At 42.1% G+C, this 17,500-nt stretch overlaps 1 protein-coding gene and 1 long non-coding RNA gene across 13 annotated transcripts in view; one reads left to right on the forward strand and one right to left on the reverse strand.

The window, feature by feature from the left end:
- LOC309348735 overlaps nt 1–9,057 on the forward strand; it is an 18,053-nt gene extending 8,996 nt beyond the window's left edge. For 2 of the 4 annotated variants that reach the window (XR_014159526.1, XR_014159528.1), the window contains one exon: nt 2,915–4,162. This is a non-coding gene — a long non-coding RNA (uncharacterized lncRNA). Of the gene's footprint in view, nt 1–2,914; nt 4,163–8,834 lie in introns of those variants that run through there. The other 2 variants (XR_014159525.1, XR_014159527.1) reach the window with 2 other exon arrangements.
- Nucleotides 1–17,500, reverse strand: part of GTDC1 (glycosyltransferase like domain containing 1) — a 236,937-nt gene that overhangs the window by 23,555 nt on the left and 195,882 nt on the right. For 8 of the 9 annotated variants that reach the window (XR_014159033.1, XM_081872548.1, XM_081872552.1 and 5 more), the window contains 2 exons: nt 12,046–12,116; nt 11,240–11,331 (listed from right to left, as the gene is read on the reverse strand). Coding sequence is in view for 8 of the 9 variants with exons in the window: in XM_081872548.1 (XP_081728674.1) it covers nt 11,240–11,331; nt 12,046–12,116 (163 nt within the window). In the remaining variant the exon portion in view is untranslated. Of the gene's footprint in view, nt 1–11,007; nt 11,332–12,045; nt 12,117–17,500 lie in introns of those variants that run through there. The other variant, XM_081872549.1, reaches the window with a different exon arrangement.

Below are 17,500 nucleotides of genomic sequence, written 5' to 3' on the forward strand. Positions count from 1 at the left end.
GTTGATTTGGCAGCAACCATACCTTGGTCCACTGTGCTACAGTGTCATGAGCCTGCTGATCTGGGAATTGCTGATTCCTATAAATCAATTTGGTGGCTCACCCACTGCTAGGCAAGCACCCATTCTGATAGGCAGGCCAAGGACCAATCAGGATGCAATGTGGGAGTTCTGTGATCAGAATTCCTGACATCCCTCCCCCCCCCAAAGCAGCTGCAGGGAAGGTGGGCATAGAATCATAGAATCATAGGTTGGAAGAGACCACAAGGGCCATCGAGTCCAACCCCCTGCCAAGCAGGAAACATTGGGGAGATTGATATGGATTAGGGGCCCACAGTGTGGTTTACCCCTGTCTGCTCCCACAATTTAAATTAACCCCTATTAAGCTGTTATTAGCTGCAGATGGGAGATAAATGGGTACCCCTCGGGTTTTCCATTTCACAGCTTATAGCAGCTTTTTTTAAAAGGGAGTTGTTAAGTAGGAGAAATGGCACAAGGGAGGAAGGTTTAACCCCCACCCTCCCTTGCTCTTGCCATGGACCAAATCTCACTTGGTCCCACGGCTACAGAGCTGCAATAAGCAATGATTATGATGTTGGGAGTAGGGGTGCCAGCACAATTTTGGAGTCCCAGGGCACTGCACACTTGGCTCCACCTGCAATCTATTAGCAGGAACCCTTAGGCTGCCTGCCATGTATCCTTGAAACCCAAGTAACTAAGGTAGGGCTAAACCAAGGTTTGATCAAGAGTCTGTACTGGTGCCCCCTACTTGTCTTTTCTCTCCAGGTTGTCATCACCCCATCATCTCCTCCTGCTGGCTGCTCCTCTTTGCCGCCATACGGCCTCACCTCACTCACTTCCCTCCCTCTCCCCTGCTTACTTTTTCTGCTGCTATGTCAGCAGTGCTGCCTATCTCTCCTCCTTGCTCTGAAGAAGTTGCAGAGTGGAGTTGGCCACTCCTTAGAGCAAAACATTCTGGTGAGTTGGTTGAAGGAGAATGCCTGTGACACTTTGCTGTGGCATCTTAAAACTTAGGTAACCACTCTGCCCAGAAGGCCTCACTCTAAGAAAGGACCTCATTTTTTTGCCTCGTGTGTAGCAGCACTGTTCTCCATGAAAGACTTCTGCAGGCCCAGGTTGGCAGCAAGGCAAGCAAACAGGGGGCCTGGGGATGCCAGTTTGCCCCCCGCCCTATGCCACCAGTTTGGCCCTGGGTCAGACGTGAATACTTGCCATAAGTTGCAGTATATCCTATGGATTTATGCATGCTTATCCCCCTGTTTCCTTTGCTATATTTACATGCAGGAGGGATTTACTTTACGCTCCTCCAAATCATACCCACATGTGTTCTCACACACTACCACACCTCCTGCTTCTGGGCAAATGAGCAACCACTGCCCCATGGGGGTCCTAAGAATATAACCGAAAGGCGACTTAAATGCAGTTTTTATTTTCTTTTTAAAACTGATGCACATCCTACTGGCGAGTTGTGACTGACCAGTGAGAAAACTACTGAAAGACTATTTAACCTGGGAAACAAAGCCAGGCAGTTTGTATAAGCATTAGGAAGCAGTAACCACTCACCGACAGGACAGTGAAAATTCAAGTGCTAAGATGCAAGGGAAATGGTGGGAAGTGGGAGATTGCTTTAATATCATCACCTGCTCTTTGTGATATATTACAGCACAAATATGACCCATGGTGAAATTTTCATTGTATGCGGAGAGGTCGTACTTTCACCCTCTGCCTATTCCGTTGCACAACTTAGTACTCCCATTTGGGAGGAAGAGTCTGGCAACAAAGCCATCCTTCTTTGGGGCGAGCGCGGGGGCGGGGGGGGGGGAAGCATGCTTGCCACAGATCGGCTGAATTAAACAGTAGGAAAGAGGTCACCAGTGACTTTTGCAATCTACTGTCAGCATCCCTTTTGTAAAATTAAACGATCATCCCTTGTAAAAACTGTTTTATTTCTTCCTCCCCATCCTGCCATGTTCCATGGGCTCAAAAGACTCGGCTCTTCGCCTATTTCCCTATGCGCTCAGATGCCCTTTCTCAAACATTTCTAACTCATCAGCCAGTTTTAATTCCCTCCCTAAAGAATGCTGGAAGCTTGTATTCCCAATATAGTTTTGTAATAGAAAGTAAGATGTCCTTGCTTTTATAACTGAAGGTTTTGTCACTCTGTAAGGAGGCCCTGCTCCCGGCTGCACCTTTCGCGTAACTTTATGCTCCGACCAGAGTTTCCTTTTCATATTGGTCTCTGTGAGCTGGAATATTATTATTCATTATATTTTTATTTATACCCTGCCTTTCCCCCGGATGGTTGTTAAGGTGGCTTACGGATGAAAACAAGAATTAGGAGCACACAAGGGAATTAAAACTAACCTGATGAAAAGCAATCCCAAGATTGCACACCCAAACAATCTGAATCCTCATAGAAAATTTTGTAGATCATCATTTGGAGCCTGCTCCCCTTCCACACTCAGTCTCTGCTACCAGCCCTTGAGGATTCATCCATCTCATTCTAGATTTTGGCCTCGTACTTCCTACTCTAAGCATATGGTTGGGCTGCTTTGCCTCTTTGCATTGGTTTCCTTCCACAAAATATTTATCTAGGCTAGGGGTTTCCTAGACTATGAATTTCTTCTTCTTGGGGAAGCGGGGGGGGGGGGGGAGAGAACAGAAGGGGCAACCAGTGGGTCAAGTGAGATAAAGCTATGGTGGTGGTTGTCCCTCTATAGCACAAATCACCCCATAGATAGATAGAAGCTACAACTGAAAAAACAAAGGCACAAAGGGTGAAGGGTGCATGTGTTTTGACAGCTGGAGTACCTGCTTACTATGATTATTTGCAATGTGGCTTAATAAGTGCAGGTGCCACTATACTGGGCTACACTTTTGTTGTTATCTCTTTCAGACTCACATTTTTCCAAGGCCAGAAGGGTGTGACACAGGTCTGGGCCTGGTGAGGGCCTGAATGGGAGACTGCTTGGGAACCCTAAGGACATTGCCATGATGGAAGAAAGGTGGGGTATTAATAAATAAATCTACTTTATGTTTTAGAAAGTGGCTCATCTGTTCTCTATAAACTCTGACCTCTCTTAAGGTATTGTAACCAAATTCTGCATGATGGTTCCTGAGATAAAGGAGCACGTTTTTTGCCTAAGTCTGGATAATATTGGTTGTCATTTTGAAACAAGATGGTGGACTGCAGTTGTTGTTTTTAATGCACTGATTTAAACCAAATCTTGCATGATTATTCCGGAGGTTTCTGTCTATGAATACAACTGGATGTCATTTTGAATCAAGATGGCAGACTGAACCTTTCAAAACTGCACTGATTTGGGGGTTTCTTAGAATTCCGAAGCAATGCTGGGCACAGGGCAGCTACTAATTATTATAAGCAGAAATCACCATATATTGTTCACCTATTACACTTGATGAAGACCTCCCACCAGCAACAGACATTATATCCCCCAGGTAAAGCTTGCCATACCAATTTATCTGCCAAAGAATCTTCACGGCTATCACAATCTTCTGTGCACTGGCGTTGTGGTTTCCTGGACAAGTTCCAGGATGCACAATCTGTCTAGACATTGGAGATGTGAAGCCAGGTGGGTCTCCCACTTGCTCTACGTAAGCTGAGCATGTGTTCCAGATTGCCTACAAAGGTCTCCCCCACAGCAGCATACTGCCAAGAGGGATTGACAAGCTGTCTCTCAAGGATGTTTGTCTGACATTCCAGATCTGCTGACTGCAGAATGAAGTTTTCTTCTGAAGAATTTCAGAGGAATCCACATTGAGGATGGGGCCTTCAACCTTCTTTCTCTAGGGGTTAAAGCAGCTTGAAGGCATTACCATTTCCCACTTCAGCACCACCGTCAACATACTATCTGGTCCAACAGAACTGTGAGAAAGAGGATATTTGTCCTATTATGCTCTCAAGGAAGCATGCTGTGTCCTTTTCTCATCCTCTCACCTCTGCAGGCCCACATAAGGATTATGTAGTCTTTCTATCAATAATTGTATGGGAAGTGGGGAAATGATAAAGTCTTCAACCTGCTACTTCAATTACTCAAAAGCCTCGTTTGGTAGAAGATCATTAAGAAGTGTATGAAGGACGGGTACAAGATATGTATCAGGGCATGCCAAAACTTAGATGCAGGGAGGAAAAAAATCATTTGAACGTGTGTCAGATTTCCAGGTATTTATCCTTTGATGCTTCTCTACCATTTCATACTGAAGCACAGAATATAAAGCATGGGCTCTAGGAAATAAGGTATGTTGTGAGTTTGGGAAACAACAGCACACAGGTGGCGCACAGAGGTGGTGTACATAATATCACCCTCTCAGTGGTGCATTCATCTCAAAGTGATACTTAGGGGACTTTAAATGTTTTGGATGAGTTCATCCCAGCCCAGAAAACCTGTCCATGCAAATGCAGTAATCAACTCCAAGAAACTTTCAGCAAAAACAGGCAATGAAATGCAAACATTAAGAAGGATGCTATGATTAACCCAAACCCATGGTTAAGAAAGACTGATGAAGACAGATGTGTTAGATCAAATAATTGAATTTATTTAATCCACTTGAACTGAACTTGAAAACTTTGAGGGATATATATATATGTGTGTGTGTGTGTGTGTGTATGGGGGGGGGGAGACCCCTGACCATTAGGTCCAGTTGTGGCCAACTCTGAGGTTGTGGCGCTCATCTCGCTTTACTGGCCGAGGGAGCCGGCGTATAGCTTCCGGCGTATAGCTTCCGGGTCATGTGGCCAGCATGACTAAGCCGCTTCTGGCGAACCAGAGCAGCACACGGAAACGCCGTTTACCTTCCCACCGGAGCAGTACCTATTTATCTACTTGCGTAGATATCTACGTGTGTACACACACACACACACACACTCTTTGGCTACCTATCATGGAGATCGGAGCTTAAGGATTTAGTCTTACAGTAGTGAATTTAGCTGTTACAATTACCATTTTGTTTCTCTGCCTTTGTGGTATCCTAGGGAAACTATATCCCAAATTATATTCAATGCTATTTTAAAAACACAACAACAACAACAAAACCCTGCTACGGAAAAGGCAACTGACTCAAGGAGTAAAAAGTGTTAACTTTAATTGTGCTCATTTTGAGTCATACACTGAAATGTTCACAAGAGAAAGTTTGCATAGCCTTTTGCCAACAGAAGTGAATCCAATAAAAGGTATCATTTTACCTATTTTGTTGGATTTAGACAGCAGAGGTTATGAACATGTGTGCTTTTAGGGGAAAGGGTGTTGCTTTTGGATTTTACTGCCACTAAATCATGCACAACATGCTCGGAGCTCTGTGTTCTGATAGACATCAACATCCAGTAATACTTGGCTTCACTTTGTAGCGAACAATGCACCTAAGGCTTACCCACCCTACACGCTTTTGTGCCTTATTGCTTAAGTTGATTGCCTTTTTGTAGCAAGCATAATTCTGCCTCCCTTTTCGCCTCTAACTTTATAAGTTGGCACAGGCACTGCATATAATTGACAAACTAATGCAGTAATGCATTTGACTGTTTTAGATTATATTATTAATAAGCTTGCAGCAAAAGCGCGCACACAGAGAGAAGGCAACGAAAATTCATATTTTATATGTCCTGTTGCTGCTGTTGTTTCGTTTTAAAACAGCAGCAAGAAAGAACACCAGTTTTTCCCCCCCGATGACCAAGGAGTATAAAAGAATGAAACACTCTTATTTGATATTCAGGTTTTGTTTACCAGAATGTTGCTCCATTTTGATCTCTAAATGACTAATCACTGTAAAAGTGTTTTTTGTGTTGTTTTTGTGTGTGTGTGTGTTTGTGTGTTTTAAGAATAAGAAGAAACAAGGTATCATCAAACTGCAGGGCAATGTTTTGGGACCTGGCCAAGCGAGGGGCACTTTGTACTGTGATTCAAATACCCCCCCTCCCCCAGTTTTTACTTATAATTCAAATTATGGCAAGCAAATTAGCAGAATACCTGGGGTTGTATTCAACTAAGTCATGCTGAGCAGACCCACAGAAATCAAGGGACTTTGTTACTCACGGCTAAGCTGAGTCTATTGATTTAAATGGGTCTACTTTAAGTATGACTTCATCAGATGCAACCCCTGAAGACTGAACTATGACCTTGGACATGAGGCAAAGAGCAGCACCTGAGAGATCTGGCCATTTGAAGATGATTAGTGCGGGGGCAAGGATGTTAGACTGCAGGGGGAATATGTGGGTATATTACATGTGTATGAGAAAGGATTGGTCAAGAAATGGGTGTGTAAGAGTGGGTCGGAGCAGGCGAGTGGCGACAGATTTGGAATGATTCTGCCCACTTTATATCGGCAGGATAAAATATAACTACAGTACTTGAAGAGCAAACAAGAGTATTTCATACTTTGTTCACCTTAGTCAACACTAAAAATAGGCGTTCTTTCTTCCTGCTGTCTAAAAACAGAAGCAAAAAGAAAAACAGGATATATACGATACCTCTGGGACAGCTGTCCAGGAGGAAAGTTACATCCCTGGGCGTAGAACAATGGAATTTGGATGGGTGGGTGAGATAACGAGATAAGGCTATAAAGCCTTGGGCAGAGGGCAGGGATTGGGAACCTGTGGCCCTCCAGATGTTGGGGGACTCCATCTCCCAGCAGCCTCAGCCAGCATGGCCAATTGTCAGGGATGATGGGAGCTGTAGCTGCAGCCTTGGATTCAAATAGACATCAAACATCACTCTGGCTCTCTGGCTTCCCAGCCTGTCGCTTTTATACTTCTAGCTTCTTGCTGACATCTTTGTTCTCAATTCTGCCTTTGTCCTTCTAACTACCCGTGAGTTGAGGGAGAGGGCTCACCCATTTGCCATCTCACACAGAGCGCCCTCCTTTGTTCACCTTAATGGTCCACCACCTCTGCTATCACCTCACCACAAAGTTAGCCCGCCTATTCCAAGAATTATAAGGGGGCTTAGGCATTCATCCCAATCCCTCCAAAACTCATAACTATTATGATATATGGCTTGTTTTGCACAAGCAGGAGATCACTTCTGCTTATGCAAGGCGGCCCTCCCTTGCAATTCTGCCAGTTTCCCTATTCTATGCTATCTCTGAGTATCTCCCCAATCTCAGGAGGGGGCGTGCAGTGGAGGAAGAGACAGAAAGACCCACACTGATCAAGCAGGGTTCCAGTCGGACTTCTTTAAATCCAACCATTTGGGATTGTTGGTGTTTACAGAATGCAAAGGCACCTTAGCCTGCTTCAGAGGTTGCAGTCGGAAATTGAACAACCACATGAGATGCTCTCCTATTGCCATTTCCATCCATCTTCTGCAGTGGGGGGGGGGGCAATTCCATATTCTGGAGGCTTCCTGCATATTTTAGAATCCTGAAAAATTAAGATGCTAAAATGCATAGAAAGCCTCAGCAAATACAGTTGTACCTTGGTTTTTGAACAGTTTAGTTCTCGAACGTTTTGGCTCCCCAACGCCGCAAACCTGCAAGTGAGTGTTCCGGTTTGCAAACTATTTTTGGAAGCCAAATATCTGACACAGCTTCCACGGCTTCCGACTGGCTGCAGGAGCTTCCAATCGGAAGCCGTGCCTTGGTTTCTGATCGTTTTGGAAGTCAAATGGACTTCTGGAACGGATTCCGTTTGAGAACCAAGGTACAACTGTATAGGAGATTCTCCACTCCAGAAGGTTGCCTTCCAACTTGAAGTGGGTGTTAAGAACAGCAGTGGGGCACACTTTTAATTGTAACGCCTGAAGAGGGCTCTTGTGTTCTTGTTCAAGTGCACCTGTTACAATTAACACTGTAAAACAAGCTAACGGATAAACAAAAGTATCTGCATAGGGAACAACTTACCTTCATAGTCCCACCATAGTTTCATTTCTTGGTTACTTTTAAAAAATGACCAAGAATTAGACAAACAATTGGTAGCCTTAGGTATGATAAAAGACACTGGAATGGCAAAGAACACAAGGAACAAATCTATACACCTTCTACAGTATGATCCCGCATTAACAGAGTTCAAGAAGTGAGTACATTTCTTTCCCATAGCTAAGCTCTTAGGCAGGGGTTAAAGTTGACTCTTCTGACAGTATTCTCCTTGCCCTATCCAGCACCATTCACCGCTGCCACTGCACAACGAGCAATTAAAACTTGCATTCAGCTGGAGTTATTAACATGCTGCCCAAAGTGATGTGATAAACTACTCCATGTCTGTGGCGGTAACTCTACTTATAAATAATTCAGCAAGGAGTACGTTCTCCGAAGGAGACACTTGAAGCAAACGAAGCATTTTACTGAGCAGGGCTTGTATAACACACATCTCTTACTCCTGAGCTGCAATTTGGAAATCCTACCACCTTTCAAGCATCTACATTGGTCCTGCCCATGTTGCATTTTAACACCCCCCTCCCACCCAGTCTCTCTTGCACACCGAAGCCACAGAACCACAGCCACAACAAAAGGGCAAGCCCTTGCATGGCAGCAAAAACTATTTAGCTGAACTCGAAGAAAGAGCGAATGTCAAGGTAAAAATTTAAGGATTGTTTTTCTCTCTTTGAAGCCTCCGTGTGTAGCTATGCAATAGTATTGACTCAAGAAGTAATGCTGAGCAGTGGAAGTGTTCAGTCAGCATTTTAAACTATTATGAGCTACCTTCTGAACCATTGCCAAGTTAATAGACAATGAAAGATAATGAGCTTGAAATTGGGTGTTAAATTGCATTTTTGGTTCTCTTCTTTTTTTCCCCCTTGAAGTTTAACCATTTCCTGCAGAAACAACATTTTCTTTCGGTCTGTCCTTATGTAAATGTCCACTTTTAGGTCACAAGAGAAAACTGCACATGGAGAGAGTGGAGTCATCTAATTCTCTTGCACAGATTTGCTGCATTGGGAAAGGAAGTACAGAAAACGTAGACAGGGGTACTTCTGGGGTAGGCAGCAGGCATTATATCACTCCATTATCCCAGACAACATAATTTGGGAATGCACCTCCAGTTGTATTGTCAGGAATGCATTTATTAGCATTGTTACAAATATCAGTTACTTGATATTGGCATCCTGGAACAAGGGTACCACCTGCTTTTTCAGGGTATAGTGTGCCCTGACATTCTCCTGCACAAATGGAAGCTGGGAAAGCCACTGGGAAGTTCTCCTGCCCACACCCCACCAAAATGAATGCGACCTTTGCAAGCACATAGGAAGACATGAGCCATAGGGAAGTTTTCCAATGCAGGCACCTTCCAAATGAATGACAGCTTCATTAGACCAATACCATGCACAGTATCCACCTAGAATAATGAAGCATGTGGAAGAGAACCTCACTGTGAACTGCATCTATATTTGCTGAAATTTATTTCCACCCCTTTCAAAGGCTGAAGGCAGGCAACAACTTTCATTTGAAAACATGGAATTAGTAGAAAATAGTGACGTGGAGGCTCATGAAAATTCAGATGCTCTCTCCAGTTGGTTAACATCAACCTACCAAACAGCAACACTAAAAAGCCCTTATATTGCACTCAGCAGATGCTCAGGTTTCAGCAGACTTTGGAGAATGAGATTTCTCATCTGCGGTGCAGCTGCCAAGAATGCTGTTTTACATGGCCTTGTCATTCAAAGTTGGCCACCACTATTAAGAAAGGGCTATATTAAGAATTGTGATTGGACGTGGGGAAGGAAGCAGCCTATACAGGACTCAGGCCGTTCTGAAATTTAGACATTAAGACTGGCACCCCAAATTAGGCTCAAACACTTCTGAGACATAATCCAGACACAAGGAAACAATGCAATGACTCCTTTCCCCCCAATACCAATGCAAAACAATTGTGGAATTCCAGCCACCTCTGCCCAGTTTTCAAAGGCAACTGAAAACAAAAAACATTAGAGTAGCAAAATCACAGGTTGAAGCAGCTGAGGTCGAAAATTGAAATGGGTCAACGCAAAGCAAAGTTTGTAAGGTTCATAAGGTCCACAAAGTAAGAGTCCATAAGAATATTTCAGGGTTGGGAGCCCCAATAATAAGAGATAATAACAGATGCCCACAAGGTAGGATTCAACTAAGTTGTTGTGAATGGAACGAGGACCACTTACACAAAAGGACTTGTTCCCCCTTTATCCTCCTTGTCTCCCCTAAATCTGCTCTGGGAGGTTGGGGGGAAGAGGGGGGGAAGTCCCATGGCATAAGTGAACCTCGTTCTCCACAAACACACCCCACTTAGCACAACACTGAATTCCAGCACATCTCTTCACTTTGGAGGAACATAGGAAGCTGCCCTATACTGAGCCACACCAAATGGTCATCTAGTTCAGTGTGGCTTACATTGACTGGCAGCACCTGTTCATGGCATCAGACAGAGCCCTACCTGGAGATACCAGGACTCTGCCACTGAGCCTGGGCTTTCCCCTAAGCCTACACCTTTTTGCACAACCCACACTTCTTCTGATTCTCTCCTCACATCCCAAAATCTGGTGACCTGAAGCATGTGGCCTGTCACAACTGCATGATGAGCATTCCTGCTCTTGTTACCCTTCACTGGCTATCATTTTTGGGAGCGGGAAAACTCAGAATGCTATGACATCTTGCGCAATGCATTCGGCCTTGCTAGATGTTTCCAGGAGAGAGAGAAAGTGGGGATTCGGGTAGCTGTTCTTTGGAGCAGGAACCGTGCCATGTGATTCTCTTCTTTGCGTACTGGTGTTGTAAAGGGTTTTCTTTGAAATGTAACAAAACAGCCTTAAAAGAGAGGCAGAAGAGATGTGGTACTCACCTGGTCAGTCACCTGAACACACCAGTGGAGATTAAATTAAGATAGGGAGGTAAGCTTATCCTCATTAGTATAATTGTAGGATCCCTCTTCCACTTTCCTTTTATACTAATGAATTAAATTAATCCAGGTTCATTTTTATAAGCCTCTTGGGTTCAAACATGGAGGACAGTCATTTTAGAAAACAATAAATTAAAAAAAGCATGTAGCATGCATTAAGCGCACGTATTTCATAAGACCCTAGGTTAATACAACTGGCATCTAGTGTAATTAATCCTTGTTAGTGTAACAACTAATATCCCTCCCTAGCATGTTTCCTTTAAACATTAGGATGTTAATTAAATGTTTTCTGGTTTTCTCTCCTTTTTAGAAGGAAGGGGAGGGGGGCCTTTTTCTTTTTTTTCTTTTTGGTCTGTACTCTTCAATACACAACAATACCTTGGAATACCTATTCAGAATAAATACCTTATAGAGATGTTTCCTTACAATGTCTGGTCTCTTGCATAAATTCTGAAGCCTTTTAAAAAGCTGTTCAGGTGTAGAATACAGATATTCAGCTGCAGGAAAAACAGATACATTTTTAATGAAACAAAAACCTCAAAGCACACACTCGATATTAGTCACTTTACTAATTAAAAATGCATATTGCTCTGTGCCGCCTCGTGTTTTACATTATTTAAGCATGATTTTATAAGGTTACCTCAGCTCACAAGGATGTTTAATGCTAAATAAGACTGTGTAGTTGTGCTGTTTAGACATCTCCTTTGGGTGATTAAAATACATTATTCTAATGTAACACAATGCATATGTGAGACATTTAGTGATGAGATTTTTCAAAGGACTGGTACTACATTAGTGTGTATCCTGTAGCAGGGTTGCATATTATTAAGTATTAAATTGTTTAAATAATTTGGTGTGATTTTTCAGGCCTAAATTTTTCTCTCTGTATGTCATCTTTTAAAAAAAATAAAAAATCTGCAAGCTATCGCTTCCAAAGCGACCTTTTTAATAAAATCTATCACTATAGACTGTGTATGCTAACAATGAAGAATGCTATTTCAAAACTTGCTTTTGTGTTATCTTGAAAGAACAGATGGTAAATATAAACTTCGTCTAATGTATTAAAACACATTAAAAAAATTCCTCAGCGCTAACATGGTAGCTTGCCAAATAAACAATTGCTCTTGCTTAAGTTTATTCTCAAACTTTGCGTTTTAGAATTAATTATAAATTAAAACCACAGCAGAAAATATGCAGAAGTAGGAAACTACCTGGAAATATTTCTGGATAGACCAAAGCTTTGGGACAGAGCGGATAGCAGCCACAGTGCACAGCTTCTATCCTGGGGAAGAAGAAAAAAAGGGAGGGTAATGCAGATTATGTACCATTATTACATTATTGAGCTCCAAAGCGTATTTTGGGCCAACAGCACAGAAGTTGGCTGCAACAATCGTATTCCCTGTACATCAGTGTAATCTCCCTAAATGCCAAAGTTGCTCTTTTTAAAAGATAATTTTATTGATCACATGAATTACATAGAACAGAACAGCAAGCATATGTTTTGTTCACTGAATAAATCAAAACGCAGCTCTCCTTTAAAAAAAAAAGAAGATACTGCTCAACACGTTTTCATAATCAGCAGACTGTGACTGGGGGGACGTGGGGAACCCACAATACTCCTCCTTTCTTTCTCTTTCTTTCTTTCTTTCTTTCTTTTTCCCAAAATGCTGTCAAACACAAATATGAAGGAACTGGTATGAAAAAACCATCAGTGCAATCCAGCAGCCGGTTATACACATCTAAGTTTCTTTAGAATCATTGAGGTGGAATCTGCACACATATAAAAAACGTTCCTAAAATGCTTTTTAAAAAAAAAAAAAAAAAAAGTGTTTTTAAAAATACATTGAGTTCTCCATAAGGCTCACTATCGCCATCTAGTGTCACATTGTATATTGCACTTAAAGCACACTTAAAACATTTTATTTGCAGCTGTAATAGCAGAGTCCTGAGACATCATTGCATGTAACTGTGTACTGGAATGCAGCCAGTAGTTGTGGCCCAGTGACAGGGTGATCCACGCGCACTAACGCAACTGAGGGTTGAAAGCACAGGTGACAGAGAGCATCCTCTACCATACCCGAGTACAACTGCTTAGCTTGCGAGGCTCGAGGCAGGCCGGGTGACACACACAACTCTGTTCCAAGCTCCCAGCATCTGCTGTCTGAGGTGATGCTCTCGCTTTGCCTAATGATAGGGCCAGACCTGCTCCTCCTGGACTCCCCATATTTGGGTGCTACCTGCTTCTGCTGCGAGCAGGAAACTGACTGAGCCGTAACCCTAAAGGTAAAGGTAAAGGGACCCCTGACCATTAGGTCTAGTCGTGGACGACTCTGGGGTTGTGGCGCTCATCTCGCTTTATTGGCCGAGGGAGCCGGCATACAGCTTCCAGGTCATGCGGCCAGCATAACTAAGCCGCTTCTGGCGAAACCAGAGCAGTGCACGGAAACGCCATTTACCTTTCCGCCAGAGCGGTACCTATTTATCTACTTGCACTTTGACGTGCTTTTGAACTGCTAGGTTGGCAGGAGCTGGGACAGAGCAACGGGAGCTCACCCCATCACGGGGATTCGAACCGCCGACCTTCTGATCGGCAAGTCCTAGGCTCTGTGGTTTAACCCACAGCGCCACCCGCGTCCCCTGCCAAATTCAATCGGGATTTCTTCCAGGTAAGTAGAGTTACGATTTCAGCCTAGAAATCTCTAGTTCAAGTGCTCACTTGGCATGGCGTAGGTTTCTACCTCTTTGACCACCACCATGATCTTTATGTGAATAAATTCAGTGACTGTCTGTAAACACTGCATAAGGCCGTCTGGCAATGCATAATAGATTGAACCCATAATAGATTAGCTATATGCGTGTGCCTATATACTTTTAATTACTAATTATAACCTAACCTTTACTTACAAATACATTACCCAAGCACTCCTTTGTCGTGGGGTTTTTATTTATTTATTTATTAAGCAATTTGCAGAGTGGCACGCTTAAGACACAATTTGCAACTTCGTGGCTTCAGCAGGCAAATGCGAAAACAATGCTAGAGCGTTGCAGCAAAGCATTTTTGTTAATCTTTCCACACAGTTATGAACTGAGTTACAACTGGTTTAGCTTTTCTGCCCCCTGCCCCCTCGCGTAATGGCCGATCATCGGATATACAGTAAACTTTAAAGATAAAGCTGTAAAATCTGTCGGTCGGAAATTCTGCAGTGAAATTGAAAACTACTTTAAAAAAAAAAAGTTTATTTTCTGAAATTCTTTTAATTGGCACCCAAATGCTGAAGGACTGTCTTTTCTTTTCTAACTTCAGCATTCGTCTCCCCTTTGTGAAAGATGAAGGCCATGTCAATATTCACTTTATTGATGTGTGCTTTGCTTTTCCAGCATTTTTCTTTTTCACTTAAAGAAAAGAAAGAAAGAAAAGTTTTTCCCACTGACTATAATTTAGCTGCTAGGGCTTTCTTTTTGAATTCAAGATGTACACCACAACTGAACTCTTAAGGACAACTTCCAATATGACATCACCAAATGCAATGGGCACAAATTTAGGATTATGGATACCTTGCAACAAGTGAGGGGGAAGGATTTAATGGGGACATGAGAGGAATACCCAGACTTCCCATTTCTCTCTCATGCACCAGCCCTCAACGCTGCCTGCGAACATGACCATGCAATATGTATGGTGTAATTGGAAACAAGGGTCCTAATTGAATCACTGGGAATCCTTCAAAGCAGGTCTCCACACACATCCTCGTGGATCATACTCCTTATTTAAAGGCAAATACTTACTAAAAGCCGAGAAGATGGTTATATTTTTGATCATTAAATTACTGTTGGGTCATAACTGTCAAAGAGCAGAGATTTTCAAAGGAAGCTTTCATTGCTGCTCCCCCCCCCCAAAAAAAAAGCACTGTGGAGATTTTAGCGATATACCTCAGATCATGAAATTATGTAAAAGCAAGTGATTTTCAAATTGATCTCTTTCCCTGAAAGAGAACATCAGGCCAAGCTGCAGTTTAAAGAGTCACCTTTAAAACACTGTGTAGGAAGAGTCCTTCTCAAGGACTCTGTCCGTCTCACAAATTAGTAAAACCAGGATTCAATATTTATGTAATTTGACAGATAAAAAAAAATAGTAGGATTTGGAATTAATCCTTTTATTTGAAAATGACCTTACATACTGATGCAAAGATAAATACGTCATGCCAATATACTCCGAGAGGGTTTGGGAAGAACGGGCCACAATGGGTAAAACAAAATGCAGCTTTTTAAAAAACCAAATCCACTTTTAAAATATATAGGTTCAGCCCAATGAAAGGTGATCTGCACCTGGAAACAGGCTCAAAATCCCTTGTATACATACGAGAAGAGATGTTATGAGGGAAGTTATGTAACCCCACATTCAGTAACCCGGCTTGCACATAATACAGATAGGGGCCCCATAGGTACAGAAGTAGATCTATGGAGTGTGGCAATGACCTAACTTGTTTCTCTATCCAGGATAAGGAAATCTGTGGCCCGTGAGCTATTGCTGGCCTTCAACTGCCAACATCCCTGACCATTGGGCCTGCTGGCTAGGTGTGATGGAAGCTGGAGTTCCAAGAGCAGCAGGAGGGCCAGAGATTGCCCGCACCTGCTTCAAGCTTCTTCTGCGCTAAGTTCAAACCTTTGCAACTGCAGCTATTCCTCAGTTTTCATTCCTGAATATCCCCAGCGAAACAACAGAGTCCCATTGTTAAAATGACCTTTATATTCCAATTAAGAAATCATCTGCTAAATCTATGAATCTTAATATTCAGATCTATTCCCTTCAATTCATACAATTTATCTGCAAATAGTTGTTGGGCTTCTGATTCTAAATATAATTAGCTGATAATTTTGCTTGGCTGAATTACTTTTCTGGAGGGCCTGCTAAGTCTCTCAGTTGCATTATCTGGCAATAATGAATCTGATAGGTGAAATTTTTTACTGTAATGAGGATGAGACACAGTTGTGACACCTGAGTCTAGTAATAACAGAAGACTGCTAATTATCGACTGCACTTTTTTGTGTGATGCACAGAGGAAGAAAAAAACCCCTCATTATTAAAAAAATAAAAAGTTACAATTATAAGTGACACCAGAGGAGAGTAAATAAAATGGAGTGATTAAAACATTGCTGCTTTAAGGGTGTTTTTAATTAAGTGGAAATGCTAATGTTGTCATACTTAGCAGATGGGATTAAAATTAGTTATTGTAAGTAACTCATATTTTGTGTTATAGTTTCCACAGCATGTCTACAAGATCTAAGAAAGTGATACATTCCATAAGACATTTTTTTTAATATAAAAAATTAAATTCTCATATTCTTTACAACCCGTAATAATGAACACCATGAATAAACTCACGGGGGGGGGGGGGGAGGAATCCTGCCAAGGATTTTACCATAGTGACTTAACTAGCCTAGAATGTAACCATAATGTACCGGACTGATACAATTACACTGCTAGTTTGGTCTCCTCTTCCCTTTCCATCCCTTTTTGCTGATTTGCTGCATTTTGTATTTCATTCACACTCAACAAAAATAAAATAAAAAAGTTTTAGAGTTTTGGGCCGGTATCCAGAGACAAATGCCACAAAGATAGGGAGGGATTCAGCGCACTAAAAGGATGGGCCACCCACTTAGGGGGATGTTCAGAAAATGAGCACAGGATGCATCATGCAACTAAAGATTTTTTTAAAAAAAATAAATAAAACCCCAAACCTTAATTGCACACTTTCTCCCACTTTATTTGTGTAAAATTTTCCATCTGCTACATCTAAAGATGTCTAAACTGTTAGAATCAGACCTGCATTCAGCTGCCAGCTGTGCACATTAAGGATTGCAAAACACTAAGTAAATGAGGCAGCATAAAGCTGAGTAGTGCTGGTCCATCTGCCCAGTACTAAGAGGGACCCCCAATACCTGGTCCTTTTTAAAACAGCACGCTGCTGCCGCCGCTGCTGCTGCTGCTCATATCGGTAAGGAAAAGACTGAACCACTTTCCTTAAGAGCCTTGGCTTAGAATACTCAATTTGCATTTGCTATCATGACTTCTAAGTATTGGAATCTGCATATGATGAGTACAACTTACTGCTTTTCATCTCCTTCAGATGCTCTTTGAAGAAGTATTTAATGAATGAAAATTAACATCTATAATTTATAGCTTTCCCCATCAAGTTTCTAAACAATCCACGGTAAATTTTAAATAGTTTATTTCGCGATTATCCCTACCTTGCGAAAACTTTACTTCTCTTTTGTTTTGCTTTCGAGAACCATTGATTTTTGCTAATAATATCAATGGCAATCGTGTTTAGCATTCATATAGTTCCTTAAATCTTCAAAGTGTAGCACAGGCATTAATTAACTGATTTTTTTTTTTTTGTCTTTGCTAATTCGTATTACAAAGAGTTGGGATGTTACAGGAATGCTGCTTATTCCGCGTGTGTGTGTGTGTGTGTGTGTGCTTCATACATCACAGGATTTTTGCACGTTTTTATTTTTAACGGCAAGCCAGTCTGGGGAAAAGAAGCCTTGCAAAATTTAATCACTCGAACAGAAACAAGGTTTAATTTGTATAGCAGCTTCTATATAAATAATTAGAAGAAGTGGGAAAAAAGCCAGCAAGTTAATACAAAAAAAGAGGGAGGAGAA

This window comes from Podarcis erhardii (genome assembly GCF_964252035.2).
Source record: "Podarcis erhardii genome assembly, chromosome: 1".
Taxonomy (NCBI): Eukaryota; Metazoa; Chordata; class Lepidosauria; order Squamata; family Lacertidae; genus Podarcis; species Podarcis erhardii.